We start from the raw sequence: 26,453 nt of genomic DNA, 5'->3' as shown, positions 1-26,453 counted from the left end.
CTTCCCTCCAGGCTTTCAAAACAGCTGTTCACCACCACCTCTTATCATCCCCCATCCAAATCCTCGATCTTTTCTACCCCCGATAATCCACCCAAGCCCACTTCCTTCAATTCCCCTGCTTTCCTTCCTGAAAGTCCCTGTAATGTCCATCTTCTCTTCGCCATGTTCCCCGTCCCATCCCCATCCCTCTCCCTTCCACAGTTCACCTAATGTCTGTTCCCCACTGTTTTGTCCCTTCCACTCCCGCCCCTCTTGTCTCATGCCCCCTTGCTGTGAGTTGTGTGTTAGCTCTCATACGAGCCTCGACAGGCGAAGAGAAGATGGACATTACAGGGACTTTCAGGAAGGAAATCAGGGGAATTGAAGGAAGTGGGCTTGGGTGGATTATCGGGGGTAGAAAAGATCGAGGATTTGGATGGGGGTATACAAAAAAAATAAAATAAAATAAAAAACCACCTCGGCGCTGACGAGTCGGGCACCTCACTTAGGCCGACTGGCAGGGTCTTCATGCAGCCATCAAACTTCTTGACTGGTCTTCCATTTCTACTTTCTCCGACATCAATTTATCCTGGGAATTCTTTCGAAGAAATTTGCTCACTCTCATGCACAGATTTATCCCATCTCGTCTTCAGTTGTCCAACTCTTCCTCCTGCCCATGGTACACTGAAGCTTGTGGCGAGGCAGTTGTCCTAAAACAACTTGCCTTTGCCTCGTGGAAGGCAAATCCTGCTGAAGGCAACCTCAAGTTCCTATGTCTTTTTTTAAGGCAATACAAGTGTATGTCTACCTTGAGGAGAGCCAGGAAACATCTTTATCATCTCAAGTCTGAACTTTCAAACCTATCTTCCTCCTCTAAATCCTGGTGGTGTCTCGTGAAGTCTGTTTCTGGTGTATGTTCCCCCTCCATCCCCTCCCTTACCTCAAATGGCCGCACTGCTGATACCGCACGTGATAAAGCTGAATGTCTAAACTCTGTGTTTGCAGCTAAATCTTGTGTCCTAAACCCATCACTTTCTCTACCCACCTTACCCAGTCGCACCCAGCTGTTCCTGGACTCTGTGTCCTTTTCTTCTGACAAAGTGGAGAGCTTGCTGTCAAACCTCGACTCAGATTTTGCAACCTGTCCAGATGGCATCAGCCCTCTTGTTCTAAAAACCTGCTTTGCTGCTCTTTCTCACCCTCTTTCTGTTCTATTCATCCTCTCATTTTCTCAAGGTCATCTGCCATCTGCTTGGAAATCAGCAAACATTACCACTCTGCATAAAAAAGATGCAAAAACTGATCGCTGCAAATACAGACCAATCAGCGTGCTCACAATCACCAGCAAGGTCACGGAATCAATCATCGCGTCTGACATCAAATCCTTTCTCTTCTCGAATGGCTTGACTTCTGACCATCAATTTGGATTTTGACCAGGTCACTCAACCTTGGACATGCGACTTCTATTTTCCAAACAATGGATGGAGGTCCTAAATGCCAAACATGAGATCAGAGCCATTTCCCTAGACATCTCATGAGCTTTCAATATGGTCTGGCATTCCGCACTGCTCAGCAAACTCTCTTCTTATGGTGTCCAAAGCAATCTCCACTCATGCTCGTGGACTTCCTCTCCTGTCACAGTCAACGTGTGGCTCTTCATGGAATTCTCTCAAGTCCTCTTCCCGTCCAGGCTGGAGTTCCTCAAGGCAGTGTTTTTGGCCCTGTGCTTTTTCTGGTTTTCATCAATAATCTCTCATTCCCTGTAAAATCCTCTATCTCTTTGCTGTGACTCCACCCTCTGCCATACCACCTCTCATCCCTCTGATCATCAGGCTGCAGCCTCTTCACTCTCTGCAGACCTGGATAAAATCACGAGCTGGTCAATCACTTGGAATATCTAACACCCTCACCGTGTCTCTCCGAAAGGACCATCTGGAAACCCCTCCATCTACTTTCTCAACAATCTCATTTGCAGAGGTCCTTTCATTCAAACTTTGAGGTCTCACTACCAGCCACGATCTTTCCTGGGAAAGCTGAGGGATGAGAGGTGGTATGGCAGAGTGTGGAGTCATCAGCAAAGAGATAAAGAGGATTTTACAGGGAATGAGAGATCATTGATGAAAACCAGAAAAAGCACAGAGCTAAAAATACTGCCTTGAACTCCAGCCTGGACGGGAAGAGAAGATGAGAGAATTCCATTATGAGCCACGCGTTGACTGCGACAGGAGAGGCAGTCCACGAGCATGAGTGAAGACACATCTCCAAGTTGGCCTCCAAAACCAATCGCCAACTGGGCATCCTACATCGTGCAAAGTCCTTCATTGGCACACCTGAACTTCTAACTATTTACAAGGCTTTCATCCGCAGTCTGATGGAGGACTGCTGCCCCTCTGGGGTTGTGCTCCTTCTTCACACGAAGTTCGACCACGCAATGGAATACAATGCTTTTAGGATCATTGGTATCTTCCGCAGTGAAGCTGAGTCTTTGGGTTTCTCACTCTCTCACCGGAGGCAGGTCGGTGGTCTTTCTGACTTCTACAGTCTCCTCTCTAGCCTTAGCCCCCTCCTCTGTCTGTGATCTGCCCCCCCCCTATATGCCCTCAAGGCACTTAGGGTCCGCAAAACCCCGCCTTCTGGTGAAACTGCCAAAATCAAGCATCACTGCTCACCTTCACTCTTTCATTCCTCTTTTTTTTCCCCACCTCTGGAACAAACTCCCACACTCTCTTCAATCCCACTCCCCCCTCCAGACCTACAGAACAGCTGTTCACCACCATCTCATATCTTCCCCCATCCAAAATCTTGATCTTTACTACCCCCGTTAATCCACCGCAAACCCACCTCATTTAAATTCCCTGTTTTCCTTCCTGAAAATCCCTGTAGTACCATCTTGTTTACCCTGTGTAACCCGCCCCATTCCTCTCCGTTCCACAGATATCCTATTTTTTTGTTCCCCACTATTTTATGTGTCCCCACTTGGCATTTAGCTGTGTGCTCTGGTCTGAGCTTCTCGAGCTTGAAGGTCACCAAACTGCTTCGTCACTGGGCGGGTAAATGCACTCAAAATGGTGCCATCGCTGTCTGGGCGGGAAGACTTACAGGAGTTGAGGTAATTTGCAGACGGAACTCGACGTCGGAGCTCACAAATTGCGGTGTAGCTTATTCTCAAGAGCGAATATGCTGACCGTTCCTCTCACGCTCCCAGTCTGCTCACAACGATGGTCCACAAGACAAGACGATTTCGGAGTCCCCGTGATCAGGCCACGAGACACCTCTTCTTCCCTCCTCAGAAATGCATACTCTTCATACTTCTCAGCTGAACAGTCAACGGTCGGTTAGCGTCTTGCTCAGCACGCCGCAAATTCACACAGCACGAGGATCGCGCAGCCTTCGTCATGCCGTGAGCAAAAGCGAGATCTTCCGTGTCCTCTAGGTAATGTCCTCCTCCTCTCTCGACTACTTGCCTCCTCCTCCTCTTCTTCGACGTCATGCCCAACCAGACTCCTCCAACGGGGCGTGGCCTGCTCCCACGAAACCCAGGAAAGCGGGGCCTCTGCCCCCTTGGCAAATTTTGCTTGTTTGTTGTTATTGTCATTGGTATAAAAATGTAGGAATAACTCACAGGGGAACAATCACAGACTGGGGGACATTATCCTTAATCCCCATCTAATTCTCACCACATGGGGGGGGGGGGTGGTGTGGCTCTAAGTAACACTAAAGCTCACAGTCTCCTCACTTAATTACATTGAGATGTCCACGGACAAAGCAACTCTATTGAATCCTAACTTTCCAATGAAATTCCTCCATCTACCCCACAAACATAACGCAGCCCCCTCCCCAGAACCGTAGCTCCTGTAAGGTTCAATGTGGCGCTACAATTCCAGCCTTACCACTTACCGACTCACACCTAATTAGCCTATGAAATAAATTAGGGGGCTGTGGGAAGTGAGCGGGAGCGAACTTACCTATTCTTAACGTTCTACACCCGTTAAACACATCAATTCAAATATTTGCAAAACTCTTGGTTCTTCGCTCCTAACTCCTAGGTCAGATCAGGTCAGGTCAGGTATGGGAGCATGCGCCAGAGCAGTGTGTCACTGCGTCCACTTTCCGCCGGTACTCCAGGGGCCTCCGTCTGGCATTCCCCAGGCAGATGCTTGGCCCATCCTCATCTCCTTGAGATGCTGATCAACCTGCTGCAATCATGAGGCATGTGGTCGGCCCATCCCATTGCCCTTCTCCACTCACGAGGCTCCCTCGCTGAGAGAATCTGGTGAGCAGGATCAGCATCAAGGAAACGAGCCACATGTCCATACAGCTGCAGCTGATGCTCACGGACTATGCAGGTAACAAATCTCATTTGAATCTCTCTCAGCAACCGCTCGTTGGACACAAAGTCTGACCAGCGATAGCCAAGGATTCTCTGAAGAGACCTGGCACCAAAGGAATTAAGTCTCCATCTCAGATCCCTGATCAGAGTCCAAGTCTCACATCCATAGAGCAAGACCGGGAGCACCAAGGACCTGAAGACTCGGACTTTCGGCCTCCCGCATAGGTACCGGCAACGCCACACCCCATGATCCAGTGAATCCATGATTCCCCAGGCCCGACCAAGACGTCTGTTAACCTCTGGCTCACAGCCAGCAGAGACATGAATTTCACTGCCAAGATAAGTGAATCTCTCCGTGACCTCAACATCCTCACCACAAACAAGTACAGACAGGATAGCAGCAACCAAGATGTCATTGAAAGCCTGGATCTTGGTTTTGACCCAGGAAACCCGTTATCCCAGCGACTCCGACTTATCATTCAGCACCTTGAGGGCCCCCAAAGGGATATCTAGTCTCCACAAAGATGACTGCATCATCTGCGAAATCAAGGTCAGGGATCTTGACATTCCCAAACGATGCACCGCAGCTTGATCTCTCCGACATCCTCCCCAGAATCCAGTCCATACAAGTGCTGAAAAGTATGGGGGCCAGTACACACCCCCTGACGAGCTCCAGTAACAACTGGAAACTCCTAGGGCAGGGAGGAAATGTCAGAAAAAAACACAAAAATGTATCATAAGAGACAAACCTGAACCCAAAAAACTTTATATATATATATATATATATATATATATATATATATATATATATATATATATATATATATACATATTTATATATATATATATATATATATATATATATATATATATATATATATATATATATATATATATATATATATATATATATATATATATATATATAACCCCCTCCTGAAGACTGCATTCCTCGGTGAATGCTAGAATACCCAACGTTACCTGCGGAGCCATCCCAATTTACCGATCCTAATTTCCACGAGCCCTGTCTCTCCGGTACAGGTGAGTGACCTGGATTCAGTGAACCTTCCCTTACAGATATACACATCAACCCAATATCAATCATTCATTCCAACCCTCCAAGACCATGGCATAAATGTTATTACACACATGTGATCCTTAACGGGGCAGTGGGGAGGTACTGTACAACAATAATGGTAGGGGTACTTCCGGTTGTGGTGTCCGCGGTTCAAAAACAAGTCTCCAGACTTTCAACTTCTTTGCCCCCCCCCCTTCCCCCCACTTCAACTATTCGGTTCTGACAGCCAAACAGCTCTTTTGCTGTACGTCCCGCCAGAGAGGGTCTCCACACATCCAGGCTCTCAGCCTCATACGGATTGCCAGGGGTCTTTTTACCACAAGTCACCCAACCAGACCTCCCCTCCGACGGGTCCCCATTTCCAGACACTACCAGCTGCCAGGGACAAATTACCTCAGAGGGAGCCGCAGTCACCGCTCCTCCAGAGTTTGATCCATTCCTGCGGACCCACATATCTTCTCCACTCACACAATCCAACATCTCATTTCCTCCCCTGCTGTCATTCAATTCTCAAACAATGCAATGCAAAATGGTGATCGTGTTCCTATCCTGCTATGGCCTGCATACATGTTATAATCCGCATTCACTCTCCAAACACAACTCAATTGTTTACACATAACAGACATCAACACCACAAGACAAATCTGCTTTCCAAACTAATCCCTTTATCGACCATTGAGTCACTTGTTCACTCTCATCCTAATTAGCCATGTCCCAATTTATAGCAAAACTGAACCTTTGGGACAGTAAGCAACGAGGCACCTTACCCGAAGTGCAAGTCGTCGCAGGTTGGTCAGGTCGAAAAGTGTCATCCACCCCTTCTAATTGTCTCCGTATCCTTTTAATCCTCCCCTGTGGATTCATTGCTTTTAATCTCCATGGATCCCATCAGACTCCCCAAAATTGTAGGCCGTTGCACACGGATAATTCCGTGACAGTGGGTCGCTAACCGACCGTGAACGCCAATAACTCAACCACATGACTTTGGGTCCTCCGTCTACTCCAGTTTATCTGGTTACCTAACAATAACCACGTGGTATAATTACGGGGGGACACGCCCTCAGTACGCCTTTTCCGAACCGGATCAGATGCAGCCGAGCGACACTGCCAAGGATGTACCGGCTAAAAGAAACGGATCGTTGGGAATAAAGTCCCGGCGAGGTTAGAATACGGACCATGCTGGATCAATGAAAGAAGAGACAAAAACGAGCTGGAATCATTTCTACAAAGGATTTATGACAGGCAGGCGAGGAAAGATACACGACTTGTCGAAAGTTTTAGAACACCCCCATTTTTCAGTTTTTACTGAAATTTAAGCAGATCATGTCCAGTTAACAACCTGAAATGGTACAAAGCTAAGCAGTAAACTGCCAGAGGTTAAAAAAAAGTTTAGGTTACCAAAAACTGAAAAATAATGTAAATTTCAGAGTAGTTAAAAAGGCCCTTTTCAGGGAACAAGTTATGGGTTAGCAACTGCAACTGTTCTGCAGCAATGGAAGTAAATTAAGCCTTGAAAGTTGATGCAAACAATTCCTACAGGTGTCCCAACTTTTGTTGATTAGTTGCAACCCCTCTGTCTGGATAAAAGCAGTGTTGGAACAGACTGTGTCGCTACACTGTCTGAAGCATTATTTGGACAATATTGCACTACAGGAAGAGTATATTGCTATCATAATGGTGAGAAAAAGACAATTAACAAAGGAAGACAGACAGACCATTATAGCCCTTAAAAGTGTAGGTCTTTCCTTTAGAGAAATTGCAAAGACGCCAAGCTGTCAGTGAGTACAGTTTCCTACACCATCGAAAGGCACTTGGAAACTGGAGGAAACTCTGACAGGAAGAGGTCTGGCAGACCCAAAGCCACAACACAATCAGAAGACAAGTTTCTGAGAGTCAACAGCTTGCGTGATAGGCGGCTCACAGGACAGCAGCTTCAAGCACAGCTTAACACTGGTCGAAGTAAGGAAGTCTCAGTTTCAACTGTGAAGAGAAGACTTTGAGCTGCAGGTTTGACAGGTCAACTGGCAGGAAGAAAGCCATTGCTAAGATGGCAAAATAAGAAAAAGAGGCTTGCCTGGGCCATGAAGCACCGCCAGTGGACAATTGAAAACTGGAAGAAGTAAAGGTCTTATGGACCGATGAATCAAAATTTAAAATCTTCGGTTCATCACGCAGGGTTTTTGTATGCCGTCGAGTAGGCGAAAGGATGGTTCCTCAGTGTGTGACACCAACTGTCAAACATGGAGGAGGAAGCATGATGATCTGGGGCTCTTTTGCTGGATCCAGAGTCAGTGACTTGCACAGAGTGACTGGCACCCTGAACCAAAAGGGCTCCCACAGCATTTTGCAGCGCTATGCAATACCCTCTGGTCTACGCTTACTTGGTCAGGGGTTCGTCCTACAGCAAGATAACGACCCAAAACATACCTCCAGGCTATGTCAGAACTACCTTAAAAGAAAATAACAAGACTGTGGGCTTCAAATCATGGAATGGCCAGCACAGTCTCCAGACTTAAACCCCATCGAGCTGGTTTGAGATGAAATGGACAGAAGGGTGGAAGCAAAGCAACTTGCAAGTGCAACCCATTTGTGGGAACTTCTGCAACAGTGTTGGGAAGAAATTTCCGAACAATATTTGATTTCCATTGTAGAAAGAATGCCACGAGTATGTTTGGCTGTTCTCTCTGCAAAAGGTGGCTACTTTGATGAGTCAAAAATTTAGATTAAATTTTGTTCAACAAAATCATTCCATGATTTCTTTTTTATCTGCAATTGTTTATTTGTTCTATGCTTTAATTTCGGAGTACATTGAAACATTAAACTGCTTAAATTTCAGTAAAAACTGGAAAAATGGGGGTGTTCTAAAACTTTTGACTGGTAGTGTATGTGGCACAGTTAATATTGCTTATTGTTGTCTGTGAGAAGAGATAGCAAGAAAAGTGTGGTGCGACAATAAACAAGCAATTTACAAAAGCAGACACAGAGCAGAGTTATCCCGATGTAATTCTTGTACAATCTTTACTGAAGCGAGGACAAGCGCCATGACACACACACATACACACACAAAACCCGATGAAGAGGAGTTAATGAAGAGAAAAAGGAGAGCAGATGAGGCTAACGGTCTCTTTAAATTGCGGTCTCTCTTGCACAACCGTGCCACCAGTGCGTTTTGTGGGGATGCTCCGCTGGGTGATACCTTCCTGACAGCTGGCGCGTCGTCTCTTGCTTCGTGCAGCTTGCGTCGGTCCAGAGAATGAGATGCGACCGTCAGGCGGAAAGGGAGGGACTTGGGTGGACCAGCAGTGAGTGGGTGGAGAGGCGGAGTCAAAAGTGAGTGGGTGGAGAGAGGCGACGAGGTGGTGAAGAATGCGGAGTCAGCAGGTGAATTGGTAGGTTGTCAATCCCAGGCCAGGACGAGCAGACAGGAATGAGCAGACAGACAGACAGGAGCGGTGCTGAGGAACGACGACAGGAACTGGCACTGGAACTGGATCTGGAGCTGGAGCCGGAACCGAAATCCACCAGCAGACGGGAATGCAGTGCAGGAAAGACACCAGCCCAGGGCGAGCAGACAGGAGCAGCAAGCAGGAATGACACTAGCGGCTCCGCGACTCGTCCTTTTACAGACCCCGCGGGGCGGGGGCGACGACCCGAAGCGATGTCGTCACCTGAATCGGGCACTCTGATTGGCCCCGGCCACTGCACGGCCTAGCCGTGATGGCCGGAAGCGTCTCCACTCCACTTCCGGCAAGATAGTTCCAAGCTGCGGAATCGTCTCGCACCAAACCCCGTGATATCAATCACCTTGCACCAAACACTGTGATATGAATCGCGTTGCACCAAATCCCGTGCCATGCCTTGACGACCCGTGGTTAGCGCCGGTCAATGTGCCTGCTCCGTGATGCGCCATGCGGCCCGAGCGATCCGGCCGTACAGCATCCCTCTGCCTGGTAGGAGCTGCATCGAGGAGGAGGTGCGGGAGGATGTCTGCTGTCCACAGGAGACATTTTTGGCCGTCGTGGTGAGCGAAGACCGATGGTAAGACGTTATTGTAACCCCATGCGCAGACCCGACCAAAGATGTGTGTTATTTGTGCCCTGTTCTGTACGATGATAAGGTATCACGGGCTGCATGCGTCCGCCATTGTACACGTGGTCAGCGCGTGGGTCCACCCGCCATCGAGCATGCCCCGTACAGTGCATGCTGGTCCGCCTGTCATCGAGCATCGTGTTCGCGGTTATCAGAGGCGGTTGGGTGCACGGTGCCAACCCCGATCCATGCCATGAATTGAAGGAAAGAGCATAGATATAAGTGGATTAAAGAAGAATGCGCCGCGTGTGTACTGTATGTTGCTTGCATTTGGTGTGTTGGTTTCGCCTCTGATTGCCTGAACAGTGGGTGGGGTGGTGGTGGGGGGGTCGTCGCTGTGGGGCACGCGCTCCATGCAGTGCTGGCGTTTATTGTTGGCTCAACTGCTGCCCTTGGTCTTCTGTGAGGACGTATTCTTATGTGAAGGGCGCGGCTGTGGTTTTTACAGATGAATGTCCGAGCGGAGTGCCTGCCGGCCTCGCGAGGACCCCTTGCTTGGATTTACCTCAGGAATAGAGAAAAAAGGCAGAGTAGGAATGAAGTTCAGAGGTTTAATCAGACCTATGAGATTTACACAATGCACTTTCCCGTTCGACCCACTAGACAAGAAGGAAGGGACTATCTGAAGGTACATTAATAAAATAACTGACTGGGGACCACTGTATGTTGGCTGCTATTGGTGTTGGAGAGATGCGGTTTCCAGAACCGCAACAATATATATTTATTTTTCTAAATTTGCCTGTTATTCCAAAATCTTGTAGAGAACCCTGGCTCAGGACTGAGTGCACTTATAGACTTGAAGCGCACCCTCAATCAGGCGTGAAAGAATTAGATCAGCCACAAGATCTGTGTCTACAAACATTCTTGCGAGAGGCAGCGGGATCTCTGCCTGCACCCCTCTCCAGGATCTGGAAGACACAAATTTATCTTATTCGCTTCCCAGAAGCCTACATCCTCCTCTGGGGTCCGGCAGACCCAAATTTCTCTTTCACTCCCAGAAGCCTACATCCTCCTCCGGGGTCTGGCAGATCCATTGCTCTCTCATCTACTCCCAATCGCTCCCTGTATCCTCCTCCGGGGTCTGGCAGATCCATTGCTCTCTCATCTACTCCCAATCGCTCCCTGTATCCTCCTCCGGGGTCTGGTAAATCCATTGTTCTCTCAACCACTCCCAGTAACCTGCATCCTCCTCCGGGATCTAGTAGATCTCGAGTTCTTTCATCCATCCCCAGAAGCCTGCATCCTCCTCCGGGATCTGGTAATCCGAGAGTACTCTCATCCTGTCCTGATCGATGTCTGTATCCTCCCCCAGGAATAATTGTGGCCGCAGCTAAAATCCAGGCAGACATTGCCACAGCCCAGCGGACCCAGCCAAAACTGCATCTCCTGAGTGCGCCAGGCTGAGGGTGGAACAAGGCCACGACCGGCTGACCCACAACCAGCATGAGGATAACTCCCAGGCAAGCATGGACGCCGACAACTGCACTCCCCATCCACGATAGACAAACAGCCACTATGTTTAATGGAAATGCCATCACCTGACCCTGGGCTGTTACACTCATCTGCTCAGCTGCCTGTGATGAGAGTTCGAGTGAGTTAAGATGTGTTTTGGCCTTGTGCAGTTCTTGCTCCAACTTTTCTGCTCGAATTCCCTGCTCCTTTTCTTTCTGTTGGCATTTTTTCATCACTTTCTGGGCTTCGCTCTTGAATGACTGCAGTTCAGCATGCAATGCTCTGTTCTCCTGGTGTAAGCTCTCAGTTATTTTTCATTGGGTCCTTCTGGAATCAGCAAAGGCAGTGATTCTGGTTCCAGTTCAAGTTCTGTGTCTTCCTCACCTGGAATCACCACTACTGGACTCACATGCTCAGCCAGCGCAAATTCCCCCTTGTCCGGTCCTTGCTCCCTATCACACCACAGTTGCACCTTCGTGGAACGGGAGACTCGGATCTAGTCTGACCTGGGTGAGAGGTGCCAGACAACACTGTCCAGCCTGTGTCACGGAGACAGCACGCGGTAGATCCAAAGATGCAGAACCTGCTTCAAAAGGGCTGAGTTCACTGTCCATATAGGCAAACAGCTCCACTGCCAGCCGAAAGACTGCACCAATGCCACTTTCTCCCGCAGTGCCAAGCTCCCCAAACATCACTGCCAAGTAAGATGGAAAAACTGGCCACCCAATGTGGCAATCAACTTTCTTTGTGATCAACATGATGTAGATGGCCACAAGCCAACCACAACGGTCATGACGGTGGTTCCACACATGACCAAGCTCCTTTGATCGAGTAACTTGAAGTGTGGAATCCCACAGAACATTGCGGTGTCCATCGCTTAAAAGCTTGTGGAGCAAAATGCATAACTTCCAGCTGAGAACAGAGTTTCTGGAAAAGGAAGAAGTTCCTGCTACATTCCAGACAGCATTGGCACCTTGTTCTCGGTGGGTGTCCAAGATGCAAATGCGGACCTGTTTCTCTTCTAAGCTTGCACTTGACTCACTCGGGTACAATTCAATATGAGCCTCCCTCTCAAGCAATAGAAAGCTACCGTCGCTGCAACTCTCCTCCTCTACATGTCCAGCAAGTGGTTCAAACATTGGCTCTGCTAAATATGCTCGACCCTGGTCAGTAATATCCCCAATGTCAAAGTGCAGCAAGTCCAGTTTAACTTTGAACGAGTCAGCCAGTCCAAGCATGGTCTCAACAGAACCATCAACGTCACCATTGAGACTAACAGAAACTTTTTGTTCTATCCTCTCCTTCCCCCCCTTTTATATACCTTGTTAAGGCTCGTATGAGAGATAACGCACAACGTGCAGCAATGGGGGGGGGGGTGGGCATGAGACAAAAGGGGCGTGGGAAGGACAAAACGGTGAGGAACAGAGACATTAGGAGATCTGTGGAAGGGAGAGGGATGGGGTGGGGAACATGGGGTATACAAGATGGACACTACAGGAACTTTCCAGAAGGAAAGCAGGGAGTTTGAAGGAGGTGGGTTTGGGGTGGATTAACTGGGTTAGAAAAGATCGAGGATTTGGATGGGGGACGATAAGAGGTGGTGGTGAACAGCTGTTTTGAAGGCTTGGAGGGAAGAATGGGATTGAACAGAGTGAGGGAGTTTATTCCAAAGGTGGGAAAAAAGAGGAATGAAAGGGTGAAGGTGAGCAGTGATTGGTGATTTTGGTAGTTTTACCAGAAGGGGGTTATTGGCGGACCTTGAGCGCCCTGCGGAAGTATGGTGGGTCAAACGCAGACAGAGCAGGGGGGGGGGGGGACAGGCGAGACCGGAGAGGAGACGGTAGAAGACAGCTTATTCTCAAGAGCGAATATCCCTTGACGGTGTTGTCCCAAGTGTTCAGCTGTCCCTGTAACATCTTGTCCATTCTTTCCCATCAATTGTGGCTCTCATAAGCCTCTATCAACAAACACCAGCTCTTGCCCTGTGACATGAGTTTCCAACTTTTGCACCTCTCAGCCAAACCACTACCCTGGCACTTACAAAATCCCAATTCCTCTTCCTGTTGCAGCATTATGGAATCCACATGGGTGTGATAGCCTTCCAGGTCCTCGTTTATTTTGTCAATTATTATCTTGCCAAAACGAAGTTTTTGCAAGATATGTTAGTCAGCTTGTATGTTTTTTTTGTTGTTTGTTTGTTTGTTTGTTTGTCTGTAATCACGTATAAAAAATTCTGCAGAGCACAGTTATCATTGGAAATTTTTGTAACTTCGCATATCAGAGGCCTATAGAGGTCCCTTTCAGCGCACAAAATTTTGAAGGTCAAGGTCACTTTGTCGCAAATCAGGGGAGTCGACGAAACCCTTATTTATTGAGTAATTTTGATCGGATCGTCTTCAAACTTCATGGGAATATAGTTCATGGTCTGGCGCTCAGCTAATTAATTTTTGGTGGCGATTGGCCTTGACCTTCATATGTTTTTTTTGTTTGTCTGTAATCACATATAAATCACTCTGCAGAGCACAGTTATCATTGGAAATTTTTGTAACTTCGCATATCAGAGGCCTATAGAGGTCCCTTTCAGCGCATAAAATTTGAAGGTCAAAGGTCAAGGTCACTTTGTTGCAAATCAGGGGAGTCGACGAAACCCTTATTTTTTTGAGTAATTTTGATCGGATCGTCTTCAAACTTCATGGGAATATAGTTCATGGTCTGGCGCTCAGCTGATTATTTTTTGGTGGCGATTGGCCTTGACCTTCATGGTTAGCGCCTGAGGTCAAACATATTTGACCCCAAGGTCAAATTTTCAAGTTTTAGGAACCATATCGTGTAGTACCTCAAATTGAACACCTCGATGAGTGCTTTCTAGATATGTCAAGCTTGAGACATTATGACATCATTTGGTAACGTTATGAGGCAAACGCATATTTTTCATGGTTACTCTGTAGAACGATTCTCATCGGAATCTCTCGTAGGCAGATACTCCTCAAGGAGTCGCTCCTGGTGGATAGCAGCTCTGTTCACCTCAGTGTGTCCTTAAAGATGTCACACATGGTCACCTTTTGGCAAGATACGGGTCACCCTGCGAGTGACATTGTTTTTATTTTAGTTGTTGACCCAATTTCTTCTTCCAACTTTTCCCACATTTCATTCCTTTGTTCATCAATTTCGTCTTCCAATCGTTCATTCGTTTCCCATACTCCATCAATTTGTCTCCCCAGTTCCTGTGTCATTCCCTTCTCAAACTCATTCATTTGCTCAGTGATGCCTTTCATTTCCCATTCAATTTTGTTGCCTTCCAAGCATACATTCATTTCCTTCATTTCTTTCCTTTGTTCCTTAATTTGTTTCCTCAATTTTTCATTTTGTCTCAATTCACTCATTTGTTCACTCATTAATTGTTTTAATATGACCTGGAGAGTCATCGCACCCGCTCCTCGAGTCTCATCCTCCACCACTGTGGGGGAGGAGGGACTGACGCTTGGGACGGGAGAGGCTCCCACCAAATCATCACTCAACACTCCCACTGGCTCGCTTCCTTCATTCCTACTACCTTCCCTCTGAACCGCCATTTTGTGATCGTCCACCATTTCCTGCACATTTAATCTCCTCACAATATATATATATATATATATATATATATATATATATATATATATATATATATATATATATATATCTTCTTCTTCTTTCGGCTGCTCCCGTTAGGGGTCGCCACAGCGGATCATCCATGTGATCCGCATAGTAATTTGGCACATGTTTTACGCCGGATGCCCTTCCTGACGCAACCCTGGTCGCCTCTTACGACACAGGGATATGGTACACCTATTTTATTTTAACCGGGGTATACACCGGCCCAGTACACTGGTACTCATTTCGCCGACCTCGGAAGGATGGCAGGCTGAGTCAACCCCCTGGTGTATTAATTCAGTGGCCCAACGGGGCTTGAACTCAGGACCTTTTGGATCCCAAGCCGCTGCCCTAACCACTGCGCCAACACCAGGCTTATATATACATATATATATATATATATATATATATATATATATATATATATATATATATATATATATATATATATATATATATATATATATATATATATATATAAATTTCCAAGCGCTCTTTTCTCCCAACACCAATTGACTTTCCAATTTTACCTCCTTTACTACAACCCCATCTCCTCAATGGAAGAGAGGTGATCGTTTAAGAGTTTAGATTCCCAATTATTTTTTTTTTTAACCTAAGCTCGCGTCAAGACCAAATGTCATCATCCTGATGGATTCAAAAATCCCACCCCGATGCCGCATGGTGGGGGGAGCTCGGAAAAATCCCACTCCTGACACCGGTTGTCGTGTCCAGGGGGTTAACCCCGACCTGGAAGGATGGCCAAACTTCTCCCTTAGAGGCCCACAGCCGTGACTCTCGATACATTAATGCTTCAAGCAAATGAAAAGGTACAAATAATAATTTAATAATAATAACCAAATATGTACAATGACAATAATTAAAATTATAATAATGAAAAAAACGTGAGGTAAACTAAATCTAAATCTCATTGAGGCACCTCCACACAGACTTAAATTCAGACAAGGGAACAGAATAATAAAAGAAAAACTCCTCCTTTATCCCAGCACTTAGTCATGTGCCCTGGTTTGGGCTTCTCGAGCATGAAGGTCACAAAACTACTTCATCACTAGATGGGTAAATCCACTCAAAATGGGGCCGTCGCTCTCTGGGCAGGAAGATGTACGGGAGGTAATTTGGAGACGGCACTCGACGTCAGGGCTCACGAACTGTGGTCTCGCTTATTCTCAAGAGCAAATATGCTGACCGTTCCTCTCGCGCACCCCTTCTGTTTACAACGATGGCCCACACTACGAGACGATTTCTGAGTCCCCGTGATCAGGCCACGAGACACCTCTTTTTTCCCTCATCTGAAACGCACACTCTTCATGGCTCAGCCGAACACTCAACGGTTAGCGTCTTGCCCAGCACTCCGCTAATTCACACAGCATGAGAATCACGTAGCCTTCATCGTGCCGTGAGCAAAAGCGAGATCTTCCGTGTCCTCTGGGTAACGTCGTCGTCCTCTCGACTCCTTGCCACCTTTTCTTCTTCGATGTCACACCCTACCAAACTCCTCCGGGGCGTGGCCTGCTCGCAGGAAACCCGGGAAGGCAGGCCCTCTGCCCCCTCAACACGTTTTGCCTATTTGTTGGTATAAAAATGTAGGAATAAGTCGCAGGGGGACAATCACAAACCAGGGGACATTATCCTTCATTCCTATCTAATTAACACTGCACCACCCCCACCCCGTGCGGTGACACGTAATTAAATAGGGAGACTGTGAGCTTTAGTGTTACATCGAGATGTCTCCTACATGTCCACGGACCAAGCAACTCTATTCAATCCTAACTTTTCGATGAAATTCCTCCATCTACCCCACAAACAAAACAATACTTTCAAAGAGAGATTAATCTTTTGTATAGAAAGATCTATACTGCTGACAAAAAGTTTTGATTTGTGCCTTAGCATTGTCCCACCATTGGCTAAGGGAAGAGAAGGAAGGCTTCCGCAAAAGCAGTGTGTCCCAGAAGGCCCGAAAAACCTCAAGGAAAGCTTGATCCTCTAGAAGGCCCACATTAAAAATCCAATGTGCAGCCCCAAAATTGTGTAGAGGAGAAAGAAGAGAAAAGGTGACCATGTGATGATCGGATAAACTGACCGGTAAAATTTGTATATATTGCCCATAGTGTTAATAAAGTTACTATTTACAAGAACACGATCCAGCCTAGCAAAATAAATTCAACCATCGAGACAGCGATACCATGTATATTGTCAAAGAAAGGGGTTATGAAGTCTCTACGTATCAACGAAAGAAAATTTGGTTAAAATCCTTGCCAGCGGGAGGACGGTACTAGCTGGGTGAGGTTTTTCACCGTTCAGGTCCATGGAAGACTTTAGAGTACAATTGAAGTCCCCACACAAACAAACAGGGCTATTGAAATCTACATGAGTGATTGATGTTTCCAACGATGTGAAGGTGACCCTGTCTGTGCTGTCACTGGGTGGGTAAATATTGAAAAGAGTGTGCTTGTAACTGTTGTCGGTGAAATAAATTACGCATCCTTTAATTATTTCTTAAAAAACGATGTCATTTGGAAGAAAAGAAGATCGCAAAAAGATAGCTACTCCAGCTCTAGGGCAAGCCAAACTGCTAAAACTAGAACGGGCACTCATAGAGCGCATACCTTCGCCGCCACTACTTTTTTTGTTCTTGGTATGAGTGTGGGGAACTGGTTTCATTTGAATGGTCTTATGACACAAACCACATATCTATAATGTCATGACCCCCCCGACTTTCGGGGGCTACAGACTAAACAACAATCAACTCATGTCGTTTTGGCGAGTCTTCACTCGCAAGCTCGGTGAATACAACGTTTCAACAAGAGAAGGTAATCTCGTTTGATGCTGGTTTCATGCAAATCGAATAAGAATTGACTGAGTTATGCCGAAAACCGCATATTTTTCAAGGGCGTGACCCCCCCCCTCCCGACATTTTACCCCAACCGGTGATATGTGTTATGACGTCATTGTGTCACAAGATTGGGCATTAAATTCTGAACATTTTGGTGCTGGGTTCATGTAAAGCGGACAAGAATTGACCGCGTTATGACAAAAACCGCATATTTTTCAAGGTCGTGACCCCCCTGCCCTTTGACCCCTAACCGGTAACGAGTATGGGCGTCATTGTGTCATATTGCATATCACAAGATGAGGCGTTGAATTCTGAACATTTTGGCGTTAGTTGCATGCAAATTGAATAAAAATTGACCGTGTTATCGTAAAAAGACGATTTTGACCTTTTCGTGACCTTGACCTTGACCTTTGACCCGAACGATCCCAAAATCTAATCGAATGCTTCCTGGCTAATAACCAATCATCCCACTAAATTTCATGCAATTCGGTTTAATACTTTTTGAGTTATACGAATCACAAGATTACAAACAAATAAATAAATAAATAAATAAATACACGCCGACCAAAACATAACCTTTCGCAGAATGCGAAGGTAAAAATATATATTAGCTGTTCATCAGTCTTCGACATTGGCTTTCGCAAAAAGGGTTACATCTCATTTCCTGTAAAAACAAGGTGTCAATATGCTTTTCCTCAGTGAGGAGTTTGACTTGGGTTTTACCCAATGGGGACTACCCCCATTGATATATTCAGGGTAGCTGTAGAAAGCAGGGTAGCTGTATTCAGGGTAGGTCATGACGTGAGGGAGGAAAAAGGACGAGGTGACATAGCAAAATATTGATCTACTTGAAGCTCTTCCTTCGCTTAAAGAATGTATTTTTAAGGCAGTACATTTCTCGTTCCCCAACTCTGAGTTTGCTCGACTTTACGAGGAATTTCGCAGAGGTTATGAAGATTTTTAGATCTGGAAATAAATCTTTCACTTTTACTCGCTTCTTTCGAAAAGTGTCTGAGGAATTTTAGAATTTCTGCGGGTGTTATGGACAGCTCACACCCCACCTCATGGGACAACAGGGAATCATTCCAGGCCTCAATGCTGACATCAGAAGTGAGCGATGAGGCCCCATCAGTCGTCGTTTAATTGACCTGGGTCAATTTCACTTTTTATAGGGAAGGCACACACTGGTGCAGCAGATGCTGTATGTTCCGTTCCCTGAATGTTTGTGGTAGTTTGGATGCCAATGTCCCATGGGTTGTGAGATTTACTTCTTCATTTCCCGCGTTGGTCATGTCACACTCCGAGAGTACATGAGGCGTTTCAATGACAAAAACTGCACATTCCATCTCAGTACACTCTAAGACGCCGATCAGAAAGAGAGGTGGGAGAGAGGTGGGAGCAAGAGAGGTGGGAGCAAGAGAGGTGGGAGCAAGAGAGGTGGGAGAGAGAGAGAGAGGTAGAGAGAGAGAGGGAGAGGGGTGAATTCGGGAGAGGGGTGGGAGAGAGATGGAGAGGGGTGGGAGAGAGAGGGAGAGGGGTGGGTGAGAGAGGGAGAGGGGTGGGTGAGAGAGGGAGAGGAAGAGGGTGGGAGAGGGAGAGGGGTGGGTGAGAGAGGGAGAGGGGTGGGTGAGAGAGGGAGAGGAGTGGGTGAGAGAGAGAGAGGAAGAGGGTGGGAGAGGGAGAGGGGTGGGAGAGAGAGAGGGAGAGGGGTGGGAGAGAGAGAGAGAAGGGTGGGAGAGAGAGAGAGAGAGAGAGAGAGAGAGAGAGAGAGAGAGAGAGAGAGAGAGAGAGAGAGAGAGAGATAGAGATAGAGATAGAGATAGAGATAGAGATAGAGATAGAGATAGAGATAGAGATAGAGATAGAGATAGAGATAGATAGATAGATATGGGTGGGAGAGAGAGAGAGAGAGAGCGAGAGGTGGGAGAGAGAGGTGGGTGGGAGAGAGAGAGAGAGAGAGAGGAGGGAGGAAGAGTAAGGAGGGGTGGGGTAGCGAGGAGGGAGAATGAGGAGCGGTGAGAGGAAGGGAAGGCAGACGTGCAGTGGGGAGAATAAGAGTGTCGATGGAAACAAAATAATGTCTGAAATCCATTTTCTTCCGGTCATCCTATAAACACGTCCAGAGACAAAACCCGCCAGATGAATCCGGAGCCAAGCCGTGAAGAGATAAACGAACACCGCCCAGACGCGTCCGGGAGACGAGCGCCGCCCCGACGCGCCCGGGAGACGAGCGCCGCCCCAACGCGCCCGGGAGACGAGCGCCGCCCCGACGCGCCCGGGACACGAGCGCCGCCCGACGCGCCCGGGAGTCGAGCGCCGCCCCGACGCGCCCGGGAGACGAGCGCCGCCCCGACGCGCCCGGGAGACGAGCGCCACCCCGACGCGCCCGGGAGACGAGCGCCGCCCCGACGCGCCCGGGAGACGAGCGCCGCCCCGACGCGCCCGGGAGTCGAGCGCCGCCCCGACGCGCCCGGGAGACGAGCGCCGCCCCGACGCGCCCGGGAGACTAGCGCCGCCCCGACGCGCCCGGGAGACTAGCGCCGCCCCGACGCGTCCGCGAGACGAGCGCCGCCCCGACGCGTCCGGGAGACGAGCGCCGCCCCGACGCGTCCGGGAGACGAGCGCCGCCCCGACGCGTCCGGGAGACGAGCGCCGCCCGGACGCGCCGGGGAGTCGAGCGCCGCCCCGACGCGCCCGGGAGACGAGCGCCGCCCCGACGCGTCCGCGAGACGAGCGCCGCCCCGACGCGCCCGGGAGACGAGCGCCGCCCCGACGCGTCCGCGAGACGAGCGCCGCCCCGACGCGCCCGGGAGACTAGCGCCGCCCGACGCGCCCGGGAGACGAGCGCCGCCCCGACGCGCCCGGGAGACGAGCGCCGCCCCGACGCGCCTGGGACACGAGCGCCGCCCCGACGCGCCCGGGAGACGAGCGCCACCCCGACGCGCCCGGGAGACGAGTGCCGCCCCGACGCGCCCGGGAGTCGAGCGCCGCCCCGACGCGCCCGGGAGACTAGTGCCGCCCCGACGCGCCCGGGAGACGAGCGCCGCCCCGACGCGCCCGGGAGACGAGCGCCGCCCCGACGCGCCCGGGAGACGAGCGCCGCCCCGACGCGCCCGGGAGACGAGCGCCGCCCCGACGCGCCCGGGAGACGAGCGCCGCCCCGACGCGTCCGCGAGACGAGCGCCGCCCCGACGCGTCCGGGAGACGAGCGCCGCCCCGACGCGTCCGGGAGACGAGCGCCGCCCGGACGCGCCCGGGAGTCGAGCGCCGCCCCGACGCGCCCGGGAGACGAGCGCCGCCCCGACGCGCCCGGGAGACGAGCGCCGCCCCGACGCGCCCGGGAGACTAGCGCCGCCCCGACGCGCCCGGGAGACGAGCGCCGCCCCGACGCGCCCGGGAGACGAGCGCCGCCCCGACGCGCCCGGGACACGAGCGCCGCCCCGACGCGCCCGGGAGTCGAGCGCCGCCCCGACGCGCCCGGGAGACGAGCGCCGCCCCGACGCGCCCGGGAGACGAGCGCCGCCCCGACGCGCCCGGGAGACGAGCGCCACCCCGACGCGCCCGGGAGACGAGCGCCGCCCCGACGCGTCCGGGAGACGAGCGCCGCCCCGACGCGCCCGGGAGTCGAGCGCCGCCCCGACGCGCCCGGGAGACGAGCGCCGCCCCGACGCGTCCGGGACACGAGCGCCGCCCCGACGCGCCCGGGAGACGAGCGCCACCCCGACGCGCCCGGGAGACGAGCGCCGCCCCGACGCGTCCGGGAGACGAGCGACGCGCCCGGGACACGAGCGCCGCCCCGACGCGCCCGGGAGACGAGCGCCACCCCGACGCGCCCGGGAGACGAGCGCCGCCCCGACGCGTCCGGGAGACGAGCGCTGCCCCGACGTGCCCAGGAGACGAGCGCCGCCCCGACGCGCCCGGGAGACGAGCGCCGCCCCGACGCGCCTGGGAGACGAGCGCCGCCCCGACGCGTCCGGGAGACGAGCGCTGCCCCGACATATCCAGCATCCGGATATGTCCAGAGACAGAGAGGGGAGGGGAGAGTGAGAGAGGTCGGTGTGGGAGTCGGGTGCTGCCAGTGTGGGAGAGAATATGTGATTCTTTATGAACAAAACACACACACACACACACACACACACACACACACACACACACACACACACACACACACACACACACACACACACACACACACACACACGTGTGCTTGGCCAATATCGGCACTTTTTGGGGGAATCGGCAGGTGAGAGTCAGTGTTATTACCGGCTGCAGTACATACTAAAAACAACCCAAAAACCTTGAGTGTCTTTCACCGAAAAATAACGTCGCATTTATATAGACATTTCAGGGATATGTTCACAAACCTTCATCGTTATAAATAGCTGTGTGATTGGTGGGAAAAAGGAATTTGGCTCGATAATTTAGAAAACACGTTAATATGCTAAACGCCTGAAAAATCGGGTGTTACTTCACAACTCGCTCAGGATGACGGGTCACGGGCCACTCGCTCAGGATGACGGGTCACGGGCCACTCGCTCAGGATGATGGGTCACGGGCCCCTCGTTCAAGATGACGGGGCGCAGGCCACTCGCTCAGGATGGGGAACGGGCCACTCGCTCAGGATGATGAGGTACGGACCACTTGCTCAAGATGACAGGGCACAGGCCACTCACTTAGGATGACGGGGCACGGGCCACTCACTCAGGATGACGGGGCACGGGCCACTCACTCAGGATGACGGGGCACAGGCCACTCGCTCAGGATGACGGGGCACGACGAGCCACTCGCTCAGGATGACGGGGCATGTCGAGCCACTCGCTCAGGATGATGGGGCACAACGAGCCACTCGCTCTGGATGACAGAGCACGGACCACTCCCTCTGGATGACAGAGCATGGACTACTCGCTGTGGATGACTGAGCATGACCACTCGCTCTAGATGACTGAGCACGACCACTCGCTCTGGATGACGGAGCACGGACCACTCGCTCTGGATGACAGCGCACGGACCACTCGCTCAGGATGACGGGGCACGACGAGCCACTCGCTCAGGATGACGGGGCATGTCGAGCCACTCGCTCAGGATGATGGGGCACAACGAGCCACTCACACTGGATGACAGAGCACGGACCACTCCCTCTGGATGACAGAGCACGGACCACTCACTGTGGATGACTGAGCATGACCACTCGCTCTAGATGACTGAGCACGACCACTCGCTCTGGATGACGGAGCACAGACCACTCACTCTGGATGACAGGTACGGACCACTCGCTCTGGAATGACGGGGCATGGGCCACTCGCTCAGGATGACAGGGCATGGGCCACTCTTTCTGGAATGATGGGGTACGGGCCACTCGCTCAGGACGATGGGACACGAGTCACTCGCTCAGGTCGACAGGGCACATGCCACTCGCTCAGGACGACGGGGCACGACGAGCGACTCGCTCAGGATGTCGGGGCACGACGAGCAACTCGCTCAGGATGACGGGGCACGACGAGTGACTCGCTCAAGGTGACAGGGCATGGGCCACTTGCTCTGGATGACGGGGCACGATGAGCCACTCACTCAGGATGATGTGGCACTACGAGCGACTCGCTCTGGATGATGGGGCATGACAGCCACCCGCTCAGGATGACGGGGCACGACGAGCCACTCACTCAGGATGACGGGTCACTCACTCTGGATGATGGGGCATGAGCCACTTGCTCAGGATGACGGAGCACGGACCACTCGCTCTGGATGACGGAGCACGGACCACTCGCTCTGGATGACGGAGCACAGACCACTCGCTCTGGATGACGGAGCACGGACCACAAGCTCTGGATGACGGATCACGGACCACTCGCTCTGGATGACGGAGCACGGACCACTCGCTCTGGATGACGGAGCACGGACCACTCGCTCTGGATGGCGTGGCTTGGCAAAAGTATCCACAGTGAGTGAACGATTCGCTCAGAATGACGTAGCGTGGTACTGCTATCGAATATAGGGCTCTCGGCAAGTGGCTTCAAACCTCAAACAAGCACTTCAATTAAACGGTTGATAAGAAATGGCTAGCCAGGCTGTCGCTGCATTCCACATAGGATCCCTTTAACTTTAAATAACCGGTCTTCACCGTGTACGCAGCATTTAATAGAATATAATGAATTCGTTCAAGTAATGACTTTATGCACAAAATAGTTGCTGTTTAATGTAGAACAACCCTGCAGACATCGCAAAGTTTAATCGCCCATGAAATAAACATTGCATATAATCCGGAACGTTGCCCGCTCGTCTGTGCATGCGTTGCATGGTACATCGTTCGCTGTCCACGCAAACGTTATAACTTTATTTTAAAACACCCGTTTTTCACCAGATTTGCTTTGATTCCCAGTAAAACACCTCGCAAATCCTCCGAAAATATAGTGACAGATCTGGCAGATGCTATGGATAAGTAGCCCCTCTGGGAGACACCCCACAAAGTCTAGTAGTGAATGCATTAAATGATAAAGCTCAATGAAGCTGGTTAATTTTGGCACATTCCCAAATTTTTTGTTCACTTGATATAATTCTCCAAACAGTACAAAAAGATGTTTAATGCTTTGGAAATGTCACATTTTCTTGTGTATATGTGGAGAAGGAGAGAACAGAGCCTTGCTTGCTTAAAGTAAATCGGGATATCGGCTGAGTTTTGTCACGGTCCTTTCCTTCCAGAGACCGGATAGCATCCGTTCGCTCGTCAAACATAACCAGTGTGTTTTCCTTCTAACAGAGGTGAGACCTAAAGGGGTGGAGCTTTGAACGAGTGACGAGAGGTTTGTTGCACGGCGTAATGAACGTGAAGGGCTCTCTCTCTCTGTTGTTTTAGAAACTCTCTCTCTCTGTTCTCGTTTGCTATATTTGGAGTGTTGATAAAGTTAATACACACTTGATCTGCAAGTGTCATCGCCAAAGCAATGAGACTCGTTAATTCTTTAAATTATCAGATTTCATTCCAGATTTTGACACTTGTTTAGTCTTGACGATATCCGATCCCCAAAACCTAAATAATATTTCGATGATGCACTTTAATTTGTCCATGAGAGTATATCGTGAAAAATCGTATCATATAATGCATGACATCGCTCCAAGCTCATAATTTGAAAACTATAGCACTTACAAAGGCGATGTATACTGTGATTTTGTAGCTATGATGAACAGGCATGAGATAATATGAGTGAGGAAAGTGAAATAGAAACTATCGTAAAGAAATCAATGCGGCCTGTTCCAAGTCAGGGCATGGTTGAGCAATGAGCAGGTCAAAAAACATGGTGGCTTCAGATCCCAGTGAGGTTACCCAGGAGTCGCCTTGAGAACCCAAAGAGCGAGGTGGCCGAGGATGCGCCTGATGAAGGATATAATTAAATAAGGCGGTTAGTTATCTTAAAGGGGTATTTTAATTAACTCAAACACCCAATTTTCACTCATGCACTTCCTTGGAGTTCCCCGAGTATGCATGCAAAGTTTGAGGCTGCTGGGTTTTGTGGTTTGAGTTATGGAGTACACACACACACACACACACACACACACACACACACACACACACACACACACACACACACACACACACACACACACACACACACACACACACACACACACACACACACACACACTGCCATTTATTACTGTCAAAGATTGTGTCCATCAACCAAAAGTGTTATGGTCGCGTTGAGCATCTGAGCATTATTTTAAGAATGATGTAACAATGGCGCCGGAAGGTCATGGTGTGTCAGAGTGAGGCATCTTTTTTTTATTTTTTTTTTATTTTTTATTTTTGTATACCTTGGTCGAGGCTCGTATGAGAGCTAACACACAACTCACAGCAAGGAGGCATGAGACAAGAGGGGCGGGAGTGGAAGGGACAAAACAGTGGGGAACAGACACATTAGGTGAACTGTGGAAGGGAGAGGGATGGGGATGGGACGGGGAACATGGCGAAGAGAAGATGGACATTACAGGGACTTTCAGGAAGGAAAGTAGGAGAAATGAAGGAAGTGGGCTTGGGTGGATTATCGGGGGTAGAAAAGATCGAGGATTTGGATGGGGGAAGATAAGAGGTGGTGGTGAACAGCTGTTTTGAAAGCCTGGAGGGAAGAATGGGAAAGAATAGAGTGAGGAAGTTTATTCCAAAAGCGGGAAAAAGAGGAATGAAAGAGTGAAGATGAGCAGTGATTCGTGATTTTGGTAGTTTTACCAGAAGGGGTTGTTGGCGGACCTTGAGCGCCCTGTGGAAATGTGGTGGAGACAAATCGCAGAGAGAGCAGGGGGGCAAGGCTGGAGAGGAGTCGGTAGAAGACAGAAAGACCACCGATCAACCTGCGGTGATTGAGTGAGAGGCCCAAACACTCAGCTTCATTCCGGGAGATGCCGATAATCTTAAATGCCCTGGTTTCGACAGCGTGAAGCCGAGAAAGGTGGGAAGGCAGGAGCACCAGCCCAGAGGGGAGAGCAGTACTCCATCAGGCTACGGACAAAAGCTTTGTAAGTGGTCAGGAGCTCAAGAGGGCCGAGGAAGGACTTAGCACGACGGAGGATTCCCAGTCGGCGACTGGCTTTTGAGGCGAGGTTGGAAATGTGACTTTCCCAGGAAAGGTCATGGCAGATAGTGAGACCTAGAAGCTTGAAAGAAAAGACTTCTTCCAGAGGATTGTTGAGAAAGTGGATGGGGGGTTTTGTAAACGGTCCTTTCGAAGAGACATAGTGAGAGTGTGAGATTTGTCTGGATTGAAAGACATGTTCCACGTGTTGGACCAGTTTGTGATTTTATCCAGATCTGCAGTGAGTGAAGAAGCTGCTGCTTGCCGGTCTGAGGGATGACAGATGGTACGGCAGAGGGTGGAGTCGTCGGCAAAGAGAAATAGAGGATTTTCCAGAGAGTCCGAGAGATCATTGATGAAAACCAGAAAAAGAACAGGGCCCAGAACGCTACCTTGAGGAACTCCAGCCTGCACAGGAAGAGGGGATGAAAGAACTCCATTTAGGGCCACACGTTGACTGCGACAGGAGAGGAAGTCTGCGAG

General features: G+C 49.9%; 1 protein-coding gene across 4 annotated transcripts in view; it reads left to right on the top strand.

Annotated features, from left to right (window-relative positions):
- Positions 1-26,453, top strand: part of LOC147018654 (inhibitor of growth protein 1-like) — a 113,325-nt gene that overhangs the window by 32,186 nt on the left and 54,686 nt on the right. The window contains exon 1 of one of the 4 annotated variants that reach the window (XM_085898550.1): positions 21,436-23,347. The exons of the other annotated variants lie outside the window; for them this stretch is intronic. Coding sequence (XP_085754676.1) covers positions 23,320-23,347 — 28 coding nt within the window. The 5' untranslated portion in view covers positions 21,436-23,319. Of the gene's footprint in view, positions 1-21,435; positions 23,348-26,453 lie in introns of those variants that run through there. 4 annotated transcript variants of the gene reach the window in all.

Source organism: Eptatretus burgeri, chromosome 10 (genome assembly GCF_056783735.1).
Source record: "Eptatretus burgeri isolate ZD-2024b chromosome 10, Ebu_testis_v1, whole genome shotgun sequence".
Classification (NCBI taxonomy): domain Eukaryota; kingdom Metazoa; phylum Chordata; class Myxini; order Myxiniformes; family Myxinidae; genus Eptatretus; species Eptatretus burgeri.
Note: the sequence above shows the minus strand (reverse complement) of the source record. Positions and strands in the feature narration are given on the sequence as shown.